General features: G+C 39.3%; 1 protein-coding gene across 1 annotated transcript in view; it reads right to left on the reverse strand.

Moving 5' to 3' along the window:
- LOC128706583 (intermembrane lipid transfer protein Vps13-like) overlaps nucleotides 1-18,073 on the reverse strand; it is a 246,293-nt gene that overhangs the window by 87,679 nt on the left and 140,541 nt on the right. Inside the window, exons 9-10 of the mRNA XM_070090639.1 lie at nucleotides 9,638-9,757; nucleotides 5,888-6,015 (exon numbers count right to left, since the gene is read on the reverse strand). Of these exons, the coding sequence (XP_069946740.1) occupies nucleotides 5,888-6,015; nucleotides 9,638-9,757 (248 nt within the window). The remainder of the gene's footprint in view (nucleotides 1-5,887; nucleotides 6,016-9,637; nucleotides 9,758-18,073) is intronic.

Consider the following 18,073-nt stretch of genomic DNA (forward strand, 5'->3'; position numbering starts at 1 on the left):
AAACAAAATGTTACTCGTCAATCCTAACCAGCCTGATAAGAAGGGCAAAAAAATTGTATTATGAGAACAGATTATCCAACTTACGAGGTGATATAAAAAATACCTGGAAAACCCTATCAGAAATTCTGGGAACAAAAAAGATATCGCGAAATAAAATTAGCAAAATCAGATGAACCCCAACTCCCACCAACAGAAACAGCAAACAGACTCAATGATTTCTTCTCCACTATAGGACAAAACCTTGCCAATAAAATCCCAAGCTCAGATACCCCACCAAATGACTACCTCACCGGCAACTACCCGAACACACTGTTCCTAACTCCGACTAACCCATACGAAGTCTCCCTTATTATCAACGCACTAAAAAACAAGGCAGGAGATTTAAATACCTTACCACCCTTTATATACAAAAAAATGTCACAAGTGCTATCAACAATCACTGCAACACTCTTTAACAAATCCATTGAATCCTCCACCTTCCCTACAGTACTCAAAATAGCAAGGGTCACCCCAATCCACAAAGGAGGAGACCAGACAGAGTTGAATAACTATAGGCCAATATCCAACTTACACCCTCTCTCAAAAATCTTCAAAAAATTAATTCATAAACGAATCTACTCCTACCTTATCTCCCAAAACATACTCAACCCCTGCCAATTTGGATTCAGGCCTAATAAAAATACTAATGATGCTATTATACACATGCTAGAACATATATACACTGCAATAGAGAAAAAAGAAGTCCCACTAGGGATCTTCATTGACTTACGTAAAGCTTTTGATACAGTTGACCATGACTTGCTCCACGTAAAATTGTCACACTATGGTATAAGAGGGCACTCCCTCAACTACCTCAAGTCATACCTCAGCAACAGAAGCCAATATGTGTACGCAAATGGGGCAAACTCTTCTGCGCAACCAATTACAGTTGGTGTCCCACAGGGAAGTGTCCTTGGCCCTCTTCTCTTTCTCCTATACATAAATGACCTTCCAAATGCTTTGCAATTACTCAAACCCACACTATTTGCAGATGACACTACATACGTCTTCTCTCACCCGAGCCCAGTCACGCTAGCCAATACGTACTGTAAATACCGAATTACAGAAAATATCTACCTGGATGAGGACTAACAAACTTACACTAAACATTGACAAAACCTACTTCATTCAGTTTGGTAACAGAGCTACAGATGTCCCTCTTAACATAATGATAAACGGATCACCTATCACAAAGCTAACAGAGGGAAAATTCTTAGGAATCCACCTTGATAATAGACTCAAATTTCATACACATATACAACAAATTTCTAAGAAAATTTCAAAGACTGTAGGCATACTATCGAAGATACGGTACTATGTTCCACAGTCAGCCCTCCTGGCTCTATATCACTCTCTTATTTACCCCTATCTCACCTATGGAATTTGTGCATGGGGCTCAACAACAATTAACCATCTCAGACCACTAATTACCCAACAAAAGGCTGCAGTCAGAATGATAACAAATTCTCACTACAGGCAGCACACTCCACCAATATTCAATACACTAAACCTACTCACCATACAAAACATCCATACTTATTACTGCACCTATTATATACATAGAACACTTAACTCTGATATTAACCCTCCCCTCAAACATCTCCTTGCCAACCTCAATAGCACACATGACCATAACACAAGGCACAGATCACTCTTTGATGTTCCTCGTGTCCATCTCACACTATGCAAAAACTCAATGCACATAAAAGGCCCTAAAATCTGGAATTCATTACCTGTAAATATAAAAGAAACACTACCTGTTTATAAATTCAAGTCTCTTCTCAATGATCACTTACTCACCCAAAACCAAATAAATACTGAATAACTGAACCTTATAAATTGTATATCTTAAATGTTTCTCACAATTATATCACATAAATGTTAAACCTAAAACCCAATCTAACTTTATTATTTTTTAAATACACTACCTAACAGAATACTCCATACGACTGAATGTACAACAATGCATGCAACCATATGACCTGTCTTTGTAATACTCATTTCTGCTTTATAGTTATCTGTTTACAATAATGTATTATCACTGATTTCATCATTGCTTAGTTAATTTTAAGCCAGCCCATAATGCTATGCATAGTATAAGTGGCTTTGGCATGCTGCTCTTATCTGTATTTTTTTGTACCTCTGTATGTATGCTCAAATTGTAAATAAATAAATAAACAAATAAATAAATAAATAATGTTGATATTAGCGTAATAATAAAGCATATTTCCCTGCATCACGAGACTGAGCTTATGGCAACTGACAGTGGCTTCAAAGCCACCTTATCTTTTATGGACAGTGTACTGTGCATATGCTTTACACAATGAGAAGCATTTCTTTTATTCATTGGAACCATGGCTAGGGCTAAAAGTAAGCAGGTTATAACAATAAATGAAGAAAAGGAAATTGGAATAACTTATGCAGCACGTAGGGCCACCAAACAGTACCAGCAGGTTGGTGTGGCGACCCTGGAAATTTGAAATTATGCTAGCTGAAATTAGTGCCGGATTACTGATGGAACCAGATGACTGATTGCCGGATTAGTGAGGGCCAACCTGTAGTACATTCCTCTCCCCTGACAGTCCATTAGTGAGAGGTTTCACTGTAATTATAGTATTAACTTTCATTTCAGGTATAGTATTATTTTAAAACAGTATTAAATAATTAAAGACTGCAAATCCTTTATGCACCTGGAGAAGATAGAAGTGTAGAGGAGAGAGAGAGATTTTGGGAAATGTTGAGTGAATGCGGGGGGAGTTTTGAATCAAGTGTGAGAGTACTGGTGGTTGGGGATTTCAATGCTTAAGTGGGTAAAAATGTTATGGAGGGAGTAGTAGGTAAGTTTGGGGTGCCAGGGGTAAATGTAAATGGGGAGCTATGTGTAGAAAGAGATTTGGAAATAAGTAATACATATTTTATGAAAAAGAGGATAAATAAATATACAAGGTACGATGTAGCACGTAACGAAAGTAGTTTATTAGATTATGTATTGGTGGATAAAAGGTTGATGGGTATGCTCCAGGATGTATATGTTTATAGAGGGGCAACTGATATATCGGATCATTATTTAGTTGTAGCTACAGTTAGAGTAAGAGGTAGATGGGAAAAGAGGAAGGTGGCAACAACAAGTAAGAGGGAGGTGAAAGTGTATAAACTAAGGGAGGAGGAAGTTCGGGTGAGATATAAGCGACTATTGGCAGAAAGGTGGGGTAGTGCAAAGATGAGTAGTGGGGGGGTTGAAGAGGGTTGGAATAGTTTTAAAAATGCAGTATTAGAATGTGGGGCAGAAGTTTGTGGTTATAGGAGGGTGGGGGCAGGAGGAAAGAGGAGTGATTGGTGGAATGATGAAGTAAAGAGTGTAATAAAAGAGAAAAAGGTAGCTTATGAGAGGTTTTTACAAAACAGAAGTGTTAAGAGAAGAGCAGAGTATATGGAGAGTAAAAGAAAGGTGAAGAGAGTGGTGAGAGAGTGCAAAAGGAGAGCAGATGATAGAGTGGGAGAGGCACTGTCAAGAAATTTTAATGAAAATAATAAAAATTTTTGGAGCGAGTTAAACAAGTTAAGAAAGCCTAGAAAAAGTATGGATTTGTCAGTTAAAAACAGAGTAGGGGAGTTAGTAGATGGGGAGATGGAGGTATTAGGTAGATGGTGAGAATATTTTGAGGAACTTTTAAATGTTAAGGAAGAAACAGAGGCAGTAATTTCATGCACTGGTCAGGGAGGTATACCATCTTTTAGGAGTGAAGAAGAGCAGAATGTAAGTGTGGGGGAGGTACGTGAGGCATTACGTAAAATGAAAGGGGGTAAAGCAGCTGGAACTGATGGGATCATGACAGAAATGTTAAAAGCAGGGGGGGGATACAGTGATGGAGTGGTTGGTACTTTTGTTTAATAAATGTATGAAAGAGGGGAAGGTACCTATGGATTGGCGGAGAGCATTTTATATAAATGGAAAGGGGACAAAAGAGACTGTAAAAATTATAGAGGAATAAGTTTACTGAGTATACCAGGAAAAGTGTATGGTAAGGTTATAATTGAAAGAATTAGAGGTAAGACAGAATGTAGGATTGCGGATGAGCAAGGAGGTTTCAGATTGGGTAGGGGATGTGTAGATCAAGTGTTTACATTGAAGCATATATGTGAACAGTATTTAGATAAAGGTAGGGAAGTTTTTACTGCATTTATGGATTTAGAAAAGGCATATGATAGAGTGGATAGAGGAGCAATGTGGCAGATGTTGCAAGTATATGGTATAGGTGGTAAGTTACTAAATGCTGTAAAGAGCTTTTATGAGGATAGTGAGGCTCAGGTTAGGGTGTGTAGAAGAGAGGGAGACTACTTCCCGGTAAAAGTAGGTCTTAGACAGGGATGTGTAATGTCACCATGGTTGTTTAATATATTTATAGATGGGGTTGTAAAGGAAGTAAATGCTAGGGTGTTCGGGAGAGGGATGGGATTAAATTCTGGGGAATCAAATTCAAAATGGGAATTGACACAGTTACTTTTTGCTGATGATACTGTGCTTATGGGAGATTCTAAAGAAAAATTACAAAGGTTAGTGGATGAGTTTGGGAGTGTGTGTAAAGGTAGAAAGTTGAAAGTGAACATAGAAAAGAGTAAGGTGATGAGGGTGTCAAATGATTTAGATAAAGAAAAATTGGATATCAAATTGGGGAGGAGGAGTATGGAAGAAGTGAATGTTTTCAGATACTTGGGAGTTGACGTGTCGGCGGATGGATTTATGAAGGATGAGGTTAATCATAGAATTGATGAGGGAAAAAAGGTGAGTGGTGCGTTGAGGTATATGTGGAGTCAAAAAACGTTATCTATGGAGGCAAAGAAGGGAATGTATGAAAGTATAGTAGTACCAACACTCTTATATGGGTGTGAAGCTTGGGTGGTAAATGCAGCAGCGAGGAGATGGTTGGAGGCAGTGGAGATGTCCTGTTTAAGGGCAATGTGTGGTGTAAATATTATGCAGAAAATTTGGAGTGTGGAAATTAGGAAAAGGTGTGGAGTTAATAAAAGTATTAGTCAGAGGGCAGAAGAGGGGTTGTTGAGGTGGTTTGGTCATTTAGAGAGAATGGATCAAAGTAGAATGACATGGAAAGCATATAAATCTATAAGGGAAGGAAGGCGGGGTAGGGGTCGTCCTCGAAAGGGTTGGAGAGAGGGGGTAAAGGAGGTTTTGTGGGCAAGGGGCTTGGACTTCCAGCGTGCGTGTGTTAGATAGGAGTGAATGGATACGAATGGTACTTGGGACCTGACGATCTGTTGGAGTGTGAGCAGGGTAATATTTAGTGAAGGGATTCAGGGAAACCGGGACTTGAGTCCTGGAAATGGGAAGTACAATGCCTGCACTTTAAAGGAAGGGTTTTGGGATATTGGCAGTTTGGAGGGATATTTTGTGTATCTTTATACGTATATGCTTCTAAACTGTTCTATTCTGAGCACCTCTGCAAAAACAGTGATAATGTGCGAGTGTGGTGAAAGTGTTGAATGATGATGAAAGTATTTTCTTTTTGGGGATTTTCTTTCTTTTTTGAGTCACCCTGCCTCGGTGGGAGACGGTCAACTTGTTGAAAAAAAAAAAAAAATCCTTTATTTAACATACCCTGCTTTAACAGATTTTGGATTTATCTGACAAAAATTTTGGCCAGATGCCACTCAGAAGTAATGGACAGAGTCTTCTATATCCAGAATTGTATGTTATTGTTTTGATCACAATAATTTCATTCAAATTTAATGGATTAATCAGATTTAATGAACCCTCTCTTTCCCAATTAGTCTGTTAAATCAAGGTTTCACTGTAAATCTTATTTCTGTCTTACAGATCAGTCATTAGTACCTGAAGACAACATCCTGAACCTCAGTGAGAGTGACACCAACACTCTGCAGGAAGAGGTGAATCACTTGTCCACCCACTGGAACACTCGCACCAGAATCCATGCCGCTCAGAGAGAAACTCAGATGCATCTGGTGGGGGTGGTGATGTGGGAGGGAGGGAGGTGGTAGTTAAAACTAGGCAATCATGCTTATCATTCATTCAAATAAAAAATATTCATATAAAAATAAACAAACATTTTTTAATTTTAACCCTTTGAGGGTCGACAGGCCCTCTCCGAAACTCGTTCTCAGGGTCGGCCAAATTTCAAAAAAAAAAAAATTATTTTTTCTTATGAAAAAATAGAGTATTTTTTTCTAAACATTATAGGCTAAACAAAAAAATTTTAACGTCAATACTTACCGAGATATGGAGGTGTGAAATTTGCCAAAATTGAACAACATATGGTAACATCGCCGACTGCCGTCACCCGGTATTTTTCTATTTACTTTTTTATGTACTATTTTCAATTTTTTTTAAATTTTTCTTTTTCTGAGTAACTTTTATGGCCTCTGAGGCCAACATGATCAGTATTTTGTAAGTTATTTCTTTTTCAATACTACACAATAAGGGCGTAAACACTGTTGTCATTATTTTGTTTACAGAAAATATTTACACAAACAAACAATATGAAATGTTGTTTATTACTATTTTTCTATATTTTATATACACATATACAGTCACAGGACATGTTTCTAGAAGTTCTGCAGCCTGTGGAACTCTTTGAAACATGGTGTCATGCACAGTGGAGTTTTGCACTCCTCACACATAAAACGAGTGTCTCTGCGTTGTTGTGGGCGTTTTTTTGTATGTGAACAGACGTAACACCTCTTCTGAGCCTTTTTCTTCAAAGCAGTAGCAGGCAGTTTTACCAGGAAGTGATCACCATGCTTCAGACGAGCAGGTAGTTGTTGATAATTTGGTGGGCGGTCAATTGCAGGTGCATTTCCTTGGTACTTGAATACTATTTGTCTGATGACAGACAAACAGAATTCGCCGTACTGTGGTTTGTTTCTGATGCTCATCTTATACATATTATAAGCATTGAGCATGGAAATGTCCAGAAGATGGAAAAACAGTTTGATGTACCACTTATAACTCTTGCGAACACAATCAGCAAACCCAATCTGCATGTCACATTTGTCCACTGAACGCATGTTGAAGGTGTAATCAATCACAGCTGCAGGTTTTAGAATGGGTTCATTTCTCTCTCTATGCTGCCTGCCATTTCATTAGGGTGAATTGATGACAACAGTGTGACATCTCGTTTGTCATGCCACCGAAATGCCATGATGTCATTGGCAGCAAACGCCTGCACCTCACCTCTGCGAGTGCCAGCATCAAACCTGGGCATATGTTTTCGATTTGCACGCACTGTGCCACACACATCTGTCATGTTCACTCGCAAAAAATCACTGAGTGAGGGGCTTGTGTACCAGTTATCTGTATATAATATATGCCCCTTACCAAGGTATGGTTCTATCATTATTCGAACCACATCACCTGAGATGCCCAATAACTTCCTGGTATTTTGCAATGTATAACTTCCAGTGTACACAATAATATCCAATACCAGACCACTGTAACAATCACAAAGCACAAACAACTTTATACCAAAGCGTTTCCTCTTGCTTGGTATGTACTGCTTGAAAGAGAGTCTTCCTTTGAACAGAATCAAAGACTCGTCAATTACAAGCTTCCTGAAGGGATAAAAATGAGTACTGAATTTCTGTTTCAGATACACAAACACATTCCTAATCTTATATAACCTGTCAGTTCTGTCAGGCCTGGTTTTATCTGAGAAGTGAAGCATACGTAACATTAGCACAAATCGATTCACTGGCATTATATCACTGAAACCTGGTGTTGCAATCAGGGGGTCTGTTGACCAGTATGATTTCACTTTGTGCTTATACACATGTGGCATAAGCATTATTGTGGCAAAGAAAAGATACATCTCAGCCACAGTTGCCTCCTTCCATTGGTGTAGACGTGATTTTGGTGAAAGTATTGTGTTTGCCATGGTGTACTCGTAGTATGTGTTGCTTTCCATGACAATACTTTTCATCAGTGGTTCGTCAGAGAATAACTCGAAAAATTCCAGTTCAGTGGCATTGTTCCCAAGTGCACAAGATGGCCGTATTCCACTTTGGCTGCCATCAAACTGGTGGGGATTTGGAACAAAATTGACAGCTTCCTGCCAATCCCAGGTGCGGTCTGCTGGTGGGTACTGGACAATGACAGGTGTGGAGGTTGTGGTTGTGGAGGTTGTGGTTGTGGAGGCTGGTGTGGTGGGGGAGTGGGGGATGGTGGCCTTTGTTCTAGATCAGCTGAGGCAGCGGCGTGGCTGGCAGCGTGGGTGGCAGCATGGCCCACTGCTGGTGCCTCACCGCCGGCACCACTACCACCACGCACATTTTCCATCCCAATTGCAACAGTATCTTCGTCATTTTCACTGTCTGTTCCTGTTGTATAGCCACGGGATGTACTCCGAGATACACTCCTTCCCCTTGGTATAACATATGGCACACTTCCAGAGCGCATATATCGTCGTATATACTGACGCTTCACTGGGGAATATTGCACTTCACTATCACTACTGGAACTAGTTTGAAGAGCTTGTAGTTCATATTCACTATCACTATCATCACCCATGCTCTCATCTGAGTCTGGGATTTGGGAAAATAGAAGTTTCCTCTTGGGTTCTGGAACAACTGAACGTGAACACGAGGGCCCAGCACCAGAGGTGGAAGGCTGAGGGTCGTCTGGGTTTTCTTCACTATTACCGATATTATGGTCATTAGTTTTGGTCAAAACCTCACTAAAACCACGAAACTCATCTTCACTGGCACTTCCATCACTATTAGAACTGTCACTGGGGAACAAAAGTGTCCCAATTCGCCGAGGAGTGAGGAGCTTCTTACCGCGAGGCATGGTGGACATTGTTTACTAAGAGGGCATTCCCACAATGCACCACTGGGTCCCAGATTTTTTTTCTACCGCGCACACTGACCACGCAGACCCATTCTCTCACACCTAGGCCTACCAGCATTTTCGCGCGAGATTTGAGGCCGCTAGAATTTATGCGTACTAGTACGTCAAAAACCCCTACGCCTAAGACGTACTAGTACGACGAAAACCCTCAAAGGGTTAAAGCAATATACATTGGAACTTCAGTGTTTGGCACTATTTTATTCAAAGGCAAGCTCTAAACCCACAGGGATTATGCAGCACCTGAGCAATAAGGAGGAACCAGGTTTGATCCATGGAAGGAAAGGAGCACACTTCCTCAGAATCTCAGATGGTGTCAGAAAGTTTGAACAATGATTATTTTCTTGACTGGTTATACTAATTTTAATCATATTTTCATGATAATTCACAACTCTTGAAAAAACTGACCATCAGATTACTGTATTGATATGAAATATTAAAAATAATTATCAACATTTTAATTTTCTTACCAATAATGTCAGTTGCTAAATTTATTGCTGTACCCAGTCATTCCTGCCTTTGTATGCAATTAAGAGACAGGAGCAGCAAAAAGATATTTTTATTATGCAGACTATTTACCTACTGGGACCTTTTCAGTTCAATGGATTGACAAAGTTCTTAAAAAAGCATTTCTTTTAATAAAAATGTCCTAGTGGTGTGCATGCATCTTAACTGCATACATATTTGTCAATATTAAGATACCCCTCTTACAGCCATTCCTACCTTAATGGGAGAGAGATGCAAGTGATCAAAGAAATCTCTCTGTCCACCTGTTGATTGACTCTTCACTGTTGTTGTTAGAGTTTCATGAACAATACAAGCATCATGTTCATACTTTTCTGGCTGAAAAATAAATAATTTTTAGTCAATTTTTAAGTTTCCTCATTTTTGTTTTGACAAAAAATACACGGTGCCCCATGGCCTGGTGACAAAAGTTCTCTCTTCGCATGGTGAGGGTCCAGGTTCAATTCCCCGTGAGGGTCGAAACATTGGGTGTGTTTCCTTACACCAGTTGTCTATGTTTGCCAATTAGTAAAAAATGAGTCCCTGGGTATTAGTAGACTGGTGTGGGTCACATCCTGAGACAAAATTGACCTAATTTGCCCAAAATGCTCTGCAGAACAAGTGGCTTTCTATATAGTAGTACACATGTCAGTGATGTCAGCTAGGACTGTATACCTTGTACATGCACTTGTAGAAATGAAGATATATTATATTAAGTGAAACTTAAAGCTTATTTTAGTGGGTAAGGTACAACCTTATACTACACTTGTGTGTTTTTGAACTGTTCTAAAATTTTCACCCTTAAGTACTTCATCAATTTAAATTACATTAAAATGAAGTTTCTCCATGGCAACAAGAATAATTCTTCTTCTATGAGCCATGCATGTTGTAATAGGCAAATAAAATGCCAGAAGCAATGGGCTAGTAACCATATGATATGTGGTCCAATTCCCTCTCAAAGTGGGAAAGAAGTTGATATTGATTCAGTGGAAAATGTACTGGTTACAAGGATAACCGCTGATCATGTACCACAGCAAAAATTATCATTACTGGAAGAAATGAATGAACCAGTTGATAAGTTGTGGGATTTAGATGCGATAGGTCCTTCTTTTATTTCAACGCACCAGCCGTATCCCACTGAGGTGGGGTGGTCCAAAAGGAAAAACGAAAGTTTCTCCTTTTAAATTTAGTAATATATACAGGTAGGTAGTAGGTTGGTAGACAGCAACCACCCAGGGAAGTACTACCGTCCTGCCGGATGACTGTGAAACAGAAACCTGTAACTGTTTTGCATGATGGTAGGATTGCTGGTTTCTTTTTCTGTCTCATAAACACGCTAGATAACAGGGATATCTTGCTACTCCTACTTACACTTTGGTCACACTTCACAGACACGCACATGCATATATATATACATACATCTAGGTTTTTCTCCTTTTTCTAAATAGCTCTTGTTCTTCTTTATTTCTTCTATTGTCCATGGGGAAGTGGAAAAGAATCTTTCCTCCGTAAGCCATGCGTGTCGTATGAGGCGACTAAAATGCCGGGAGCAATGGGCTAGTAACCCCTTCTCCTGTAGACACTTACTAAAAAAGAGAAGAAGAAAAACTTTATAAAACTGGGATGCTTAAATGTGCGTGGATGTAGTGCGGATGACAAGAAACAGATGATTGCTGATGTTATGAATGAAAAGAAGTTGGATGTCCTGGCCCTAAGCGAAACAAAGCTGAAGGGGGTAGGAGAGTTTCAGTGGGGGGAAATAAATGGGATTAAATCTGGAGTATCTGAGAGAGTTAGAGCAAAGGAAGGGGTAGCAGTAATGTTAAATGATCAGTTATGGAAGGAGAAAAGAGAATATGAATGTGTAAATTCAAGAATTATGTGGATTAAAGAAAAGGTTGGATGCGAGAAGTGGGTCATAATAAGCGTGTATGCACCTGGAGAAGAGAGGAATGCAGAGGAGAGAGATTGATTTTGGGAGATGTTAAGTGAATGTATAGGAGCCTTTGAACCAAGTGAGAGAGTAATTGTGGTAGGGGACCTGAATGCTAAAGTAGGAGAAACTTTTAGAGAGGGTGTGGTAGGTAAGCTTGGGGTGCCAGGTGTAAATGATAATGGGAGCCCTTTGATTGAACTTTGTATAGAAAGGGGTTTAGTTATAGGTAATACATATTTTAAGAAAAAGAGGATAAATAAGTATACAAGATATGATGTAGGGCGAAATGACAGTAGTTTGTTGGATTATGTATTGGTAGATAAAAGACTGTTGAGTAGACTTCAGGATGTACATGTTTATAGAGGGGCCACAGATATATCAGATCACTTTCTAGTTGTAGCTACACTGAGAGTAAAAGGTAGATGGGATACAAGGAGAATAGAAGCATCAGGGAAGAGAGAGGTGAAGGTTTATAAACTAAAAGAGGAGGCAGTTAGGGTAAGATATAAACAGCTATTGGAGGATAGATGGGCTAATGAGAGCATAGGCAATGGGGTCGAAGAGGTATGGGGTAGGTTTAAAAATGTAGTGTTAGAGTGTTCAGCAGAAGTTTGTGGTTACAGGAAAGTGGGTGCGGGAGGGAAGAGGAGCGATTGGTGGAATGATGATGTAAAGAGAGTAGTAAAGGAGAAAAAGTTAGCATATGAGAAGTTTTTACAAAGTAGAAGTGATGCAAGGAGGGAAGAGTATATGGAGAAAAAGAGAGAGGTTAAGAGAGTGGTGAAGCAATGTAAAAAGAGAGCAAATGAGAGAGTGGGTGAGATGTTATCAACAAATTTTGTTGAAAATAAGAAAAGTTTTGGAGTGAGATTAACAAGTTAAGAAAGCCTAGAGAACAACTGGATTTGTCAGTTAAAAATAGGAGAGGAGAGTTATTAAATGGAGAGTTAGAGGTATTGGGAAGATGGAGGGAATATTTTGAGGAATTGTTAAATGTTGATGAAGATAGGGAAGCTGTGATTTCGTGTATAGGGCAAGGAGGAATAACATCTTGTAGGAGTGAGGAAGAGCCAGTTGTGAGTGTGGGGGAAGTTTGTGAGGCAGTAGGTAAAATGAAAGGGGGTAAGGCAGCCGGGATTGATGGGATAAAGATAGAAATGTTAAAAGCAGGTGGGGATATAGTTTTGGAGTGGTTGGTGCAATTATTTAATAAATGTATGGAGGAGGGTAAGGTACCTAGGGATTGGCAGAGAGCATGCATAGTTCCTTTGTATAAAGGCAAAGGGGATAAAAGAGAGTGCAAAAATTATAGGGGGATAAGTCTGCTGAGTATACGTGGTAAAGTGTATGGTAGAGTTATTATTGAAAGAATTAAGAGTAAGACGGAGAATAGGATAGCAGATGAACAAGGAGGCTTTAGGAAAGGTAGGGGGTGTGTGGACCAGGTGTTTACAGTGAAACATATAAGTGAACAGTATTTAGATAAGGCTAAAGAGGTCTTTGTGGCATTTATGGATTTGGAAAAGGCGTATGACAGGGTGGATAGGGGGGCAATGTGGCAGATGTTGCAAGTGTATGGTGTAGGAGGTAGGTTACTGAAAGCAGTGAAGAGTTTTTACGAGGATAGTGAGGCTCAAGTTAGAGTATGTAGGAAAGAGGGAAATTATTTCCCAGTAAAAGTAGGCCTTAGACAAGGATGTGTGATGTCACCGTGGTTGTTTAATATATTTATAGATGGGGTTGTAAGAGAAGTAAATGCGAGGGTCTTGACAAGAGGCGTGGAGTTAAAAGATAAAGAATCACACACAAAGTGGGAGTTGTCACAGCTGCTCTTTGCTGATGACACTGTGCTCTTGGGAGATTCTGAAGAGAAGTTGCAGAGATTGGTGGATGAATTTGGTAGGGTGTGTAAAAGAAGAAAATTAAAGGTGAATACAGGAAAGAGTATGGTTATGAGGATAACAAAAAGATTAGGTGATGAAAGATTGAATATCAGATTGGAGGCAGAGAGTATGGAGGAGGTGAATGTATTCAGATATTTGGGAGTGGACGTGTCAGCGGATGGGTCTATGAAAGATGAGGTGAATCATAGAATTGATGAGGGAAAAAGAGTGAGTGGTGCACTTAGGAGTCAGTGGAGACAAAGAACTTTGTCCTTGGAGGCAAAGAGGGGAATGTATGAGAGTACAGTTTTACCAACGCTCTTATATGGGTGTGAAGCATGGGTGATGAATGTTGCAGCGAGGAGAAGGCTGGAGGCAGTGGAGATGTCATGTCTGAGGGCAATGTGTGGTGTGAATATAATGCAGAGAATTCGTAGTTTGGAAGTTAGGAGGAGGTGCGGGATTACCAAAACTGTTGTCCAGAGGGCTGAGGAAGGGTTGTTGAGGTGGTTCGGACATGTAGAGAGAATGGAGCGAAACAGAATGACTTCAAGAGTGTATCAGTCTGTAGTGGAAGGAAGGCGGGGTAGGGGTCGGCCTAGGAAAGGTTGGAGAGAGGGGGTAAGGGAGGTTTTGTGTGCGAGGGGCTTCGACTTCCAGCAGGTATGCATGAGCGTGTTTGATAGGAGTGAATGGAGACAAATGGTTTTTAATACTTGACGTGCTGTTGGAGTGTGAGCAAAGTAACATTTATGAAGGGGTTCAGGGGAACCGGCAGGCTGGACTTCAGCCCTGGAGATGGGAAGTACAGTGGCTGCACTCTGAAGGAGGGGTGTTAATGTTGCAGTTTAAAAACTGTAGTGTAAAGCACCCTTCTGGCAAGACAGTGATGGAGTGAATGATGGTGAAAGTTTTTCTTTTTCGGGCCACCCTGCCTTGGTGGGAATCGGCCAGTGTGATAATAATAAATACAGGAGAAGGGGTTACTAGCCCCTTGCTCCTGGCATTTTAGTCGTCTCTTACAACATGCATGGCTTACGGAGGAAGAATTCTGTTCCACTTCCCCATGGAGAAGATGCAATAGGTATTGATGTAAATAAACCAAGCCCACAAAAGTCTCAGACTTATAACCAATATTTGGACACTGTCATATATGACGATGGACAGTACATACTGGGTTAGGTTACCATGGAAATTAAATCCATCACATCTGCCTAGCAATTATTGCATGGCTTTCACACAAATGAAAGCACAAATATATGAGCATAGGAAGAATCCAGAGCTACTGACTGTATGATAACATCATACAAGAATAGTTAGACAATAAATTCATTGAAAAAGTAGTTGAAGACAAGTTGAGGACAGAAGCTCATTATCTTCTGCACCACGGAGTCAGAAAAGATTCTGAAACCACTCCACTATGTGTTGTATACAATTGCAGCGCACGTTCAAATAAAGATGTAGCAAGTCTGATGACTGTCTGATGACTGGACCCTCACTGAGAAGCTTGGAGACGTGCTTATGAAATTTTGCACAAACCCACATATGCCTACACGGCTGATATTTCCTAAGGTTTCCTAAGCCTTTGACTGTTGCAAGCCCCTTTCTGAAACTGTCATTCTGTCGCAAAATTTTTGGAAAAAAAAAAAAAAAAATTATTTTTTCTTATGAAATGACAGAGAATCTTTTCCCGATAGTAATGACACCAAAAGTATGAAATTTGGTCAGAAACTCACGGAATTATGCTCCAGTGAAGGTAGCGATCTCAGCGACAGATACGTATCAGCGATTTCGCCGACTTTGAGCCCTGTTTTTGGCCGATTCTGTTTTTCCAGTTGACCAAACTCATAGCTATTTCTTTAGAACTCCATTTTTTCTATCAACTGAGTACAAGAAACTACCCATTTACCGATTTGAACTACCCAATAAAGTGGTCAGAAATTGGCAATTTGGCCAATTTCACACAAATTAAAAAAGATGCCAATTTCAAAATAGGGTCCAGAATAAACAATGTAGACATTCTTGGCACTAAAATAACATATCCTCTGTTCACTAGTCACATCTCTAGGCCCCTCTTACATTACTATTGCTTTCTATTTTGATTTTTTATTCATACAAAAAATACAAAATTTACTGTTATGCAGACTACTGCATTATTGTAAAAATGGTATAAATAATATCAGTGCACTAGTGAAAGAATATTAGACTTCCCAGTTGACGTGTATTGGACGTGTGGTGTGATTTGCTTACTCTTGAACACTGGTAAAACTCGAATATTTCCGCTACTTTGAGCTCAACTTCAAGGTCGTTTTCATCGTGAAACTAATCAAAATCATCTCTATTTCTGCAACATGTTTTCCATTTTATCACATGAGACCATGAAAACGAGAATACAACGATAAATACTATATGAAAATACACCTCAAAGTCGGCGTTTTAATCCAAAAAACGGTCAGTTTTTTTCTCATGCACTGCATGCTGCAAAATTTTTATGTGGTGCACACTGACCACACAGACCCATTCTCTCAAATGTGGGCCTACTAGCTTTCTACTGCTTGATTTGAAGCCGCTAGAATTATTGAGTATATATACGTCCAAAATTGAGGTAGTAGGTTGGAAGACAGCAACCGCCCAGGGAGGTACTACCGTCCTGCCAAGCGAGTGTAAAACGAAAGCCTGTAATTGTTTTACATGATGGTAGGATTGATGGTGTCCTTTTTTGTCTCAAACAGGCAAGGTTTTCAGGTAAGTCTTGCTACTTCTACTTACACTTAGGTCACACTACACATACATGTACAAGCATATGTATACACACCCCTCTGGGTTTCCTTCTATTTTCTTTCTAGTTCTTGTTCTTGTTTATTTCCTTTTACCTCCATGGGAAAGTGGAACAGAATTCTTCCTCCATAAGCCATGCGTGTTGTAAGAGGCGACTAAAATGCCAGGAGCAAGGGGCTAGTAACCCCTTTTCCTGTTTATATTACCAAATGTAAAAGGAGAAACTTTCGTTTTTCCTTTTGGGCCACCCCGCCTTGGTGGGATACAGCCGGTGTGTTGAAAGAAAGAATATGTCCAAAACACTGGCTCGTAAGACGTATATATACGACCAAAACAGTCAAAGGGTTAAGAGTCAGACTACAAGAAATAGATAGAGATTATACTCAATTCTTGTGGCCTGAAAATCCATGTGATCCTCAAAGTCCTGTGAAAACTTATCGTTTCAAGTCAGTATTATTTGGTACAACATCCTACTCTAAATACACATTTGAAGAAATCTGTAAGTTCCTTCAAAGAAATCTTAAAGAAAAGTTTCAATGTGGGCAATTTTCAAGGTACTGTGAATAAAGAGGATGATTTGAAATCCTTATATAGAGAAGCTAACAAGGAAATGAAAGAAGCAAATATGCCTCTAAGGATGTGGAATGCTAATTCAACTTAATTAACCCTTTGACTGTTTCGGTTGTATATATACATCTTATGAGCCACCGTGTTTGACGAATATATACTCAAATATTCTAGCGGCTTCAAATCAAGCAGGAGAAAGCTGGTAGGCCCACATGTGGGAGAATGGGTCCGTGTAGTCAGTGTGCACCATATAAAAAAAATCCTGCAGCACGCAGTGCATAATGAGAAAAAAACTCCAACCGTTTTTGGATTAAAACGCCGACTTTGTGGTGTATTTTCATAGTTTTTATGGTTGTATTCTCGTTTTCTTGGTCTCATTTGATAGAATGGAAAACATATTATAGAAATAGAGGTGATTTTGATTGGTTTTATTGTGAAAAAAACCTAGAAATAGAGCTCAAATTAGGGGAAATGTTTGATTTTTGCCGATGTTCAAAAGTAAACAAATGATGTCATTGTCCAGCTAGCCATTCTGATATGCAGTCATGAATGGGTTGACATTATTTATACAATTATTACAATATTGCAGAAGTCTGCATAACAGTAAATCTTCTATTTTTTGTCTGAATAAAAATTCAAAATAGAAAGCGAGAGTAATATCAGAGAGGCCTGGAGATATGACTGATGAACAAAGAAAATGTTATTTTATAGCCAGAAATATCTGCATTGTTCATTCTGGACCCTATTTTGAAATTGGCATATTTTTTAATTTGCACGAAATTGGCCAAATAGCAATTTTCTGACCACGTTACTGAGTAGTTGACATTAGTAAATGGGTAGTTTCTTGTACTCGGTCGATAGAACAAATGGAGTTCTAAAGAAATAGCAATGAGTTTGATCAACTGGAACAATGGAATTAGCTCAAAACAGGGCTCAAAGTGGGTGAAATTGCTGATTCGTAAATATCGCCAAGACCGCTAACTTCGTGAGAGCATAATTCTGTAAGTTTTCCATCAAATTTCGTTCTTTTGGTGTCATTACCATTGGGAAAAGATTCTCTATCATTTCATAAGATTTTTTTTTTTTTTTTTTTTTTTTTTTTAAAAAAATTTTCGACACCAGGAGACACCTCAGGATTTGGGGTTGCGAAAGTCAAAGGGTTAAGGGAAATTATCCATGATGATTTCCCTGAAGCTGAAATTCCTGATAGCAACATGCTTGGACTTAATTGGAACACTCAGGAAGACACTTTGAGTCTCAAAAGGATAAACAATAAATCAAGCAGTACACTCACCAAACGCAGTTTACTGTCAGAGTTATCACAATGTTTTGATCCTCTAGGCCTCGTCTCGCCAATTACCACAAAGGGTAAAATGTTTATGCAAGATGCATGGAAGCTCAAAATAGGTTGGGATGAGAACTTGCCTCTAGAAATGAGTCAAGCATGGGATGAAATATCCAAGGAGTTTAAATAACTTCATCAAATTAAAT

The sequence above is a fragment of the Cherax quadricarinatus genome, chromosome 3, assembly GCF_038502225.1.
Source record: "Cherax quadricarinatus isolate ZL_2023a chromosome 3, ASM3850222v1, whole genome shotgun sequence".
NCBI classification, from domain to species: Eukaryota; Metazoa; Arthropoda; class Malacostraca; order Decapoda; family Parastacidae; genus Cherax; species Cherax quadricarinatus.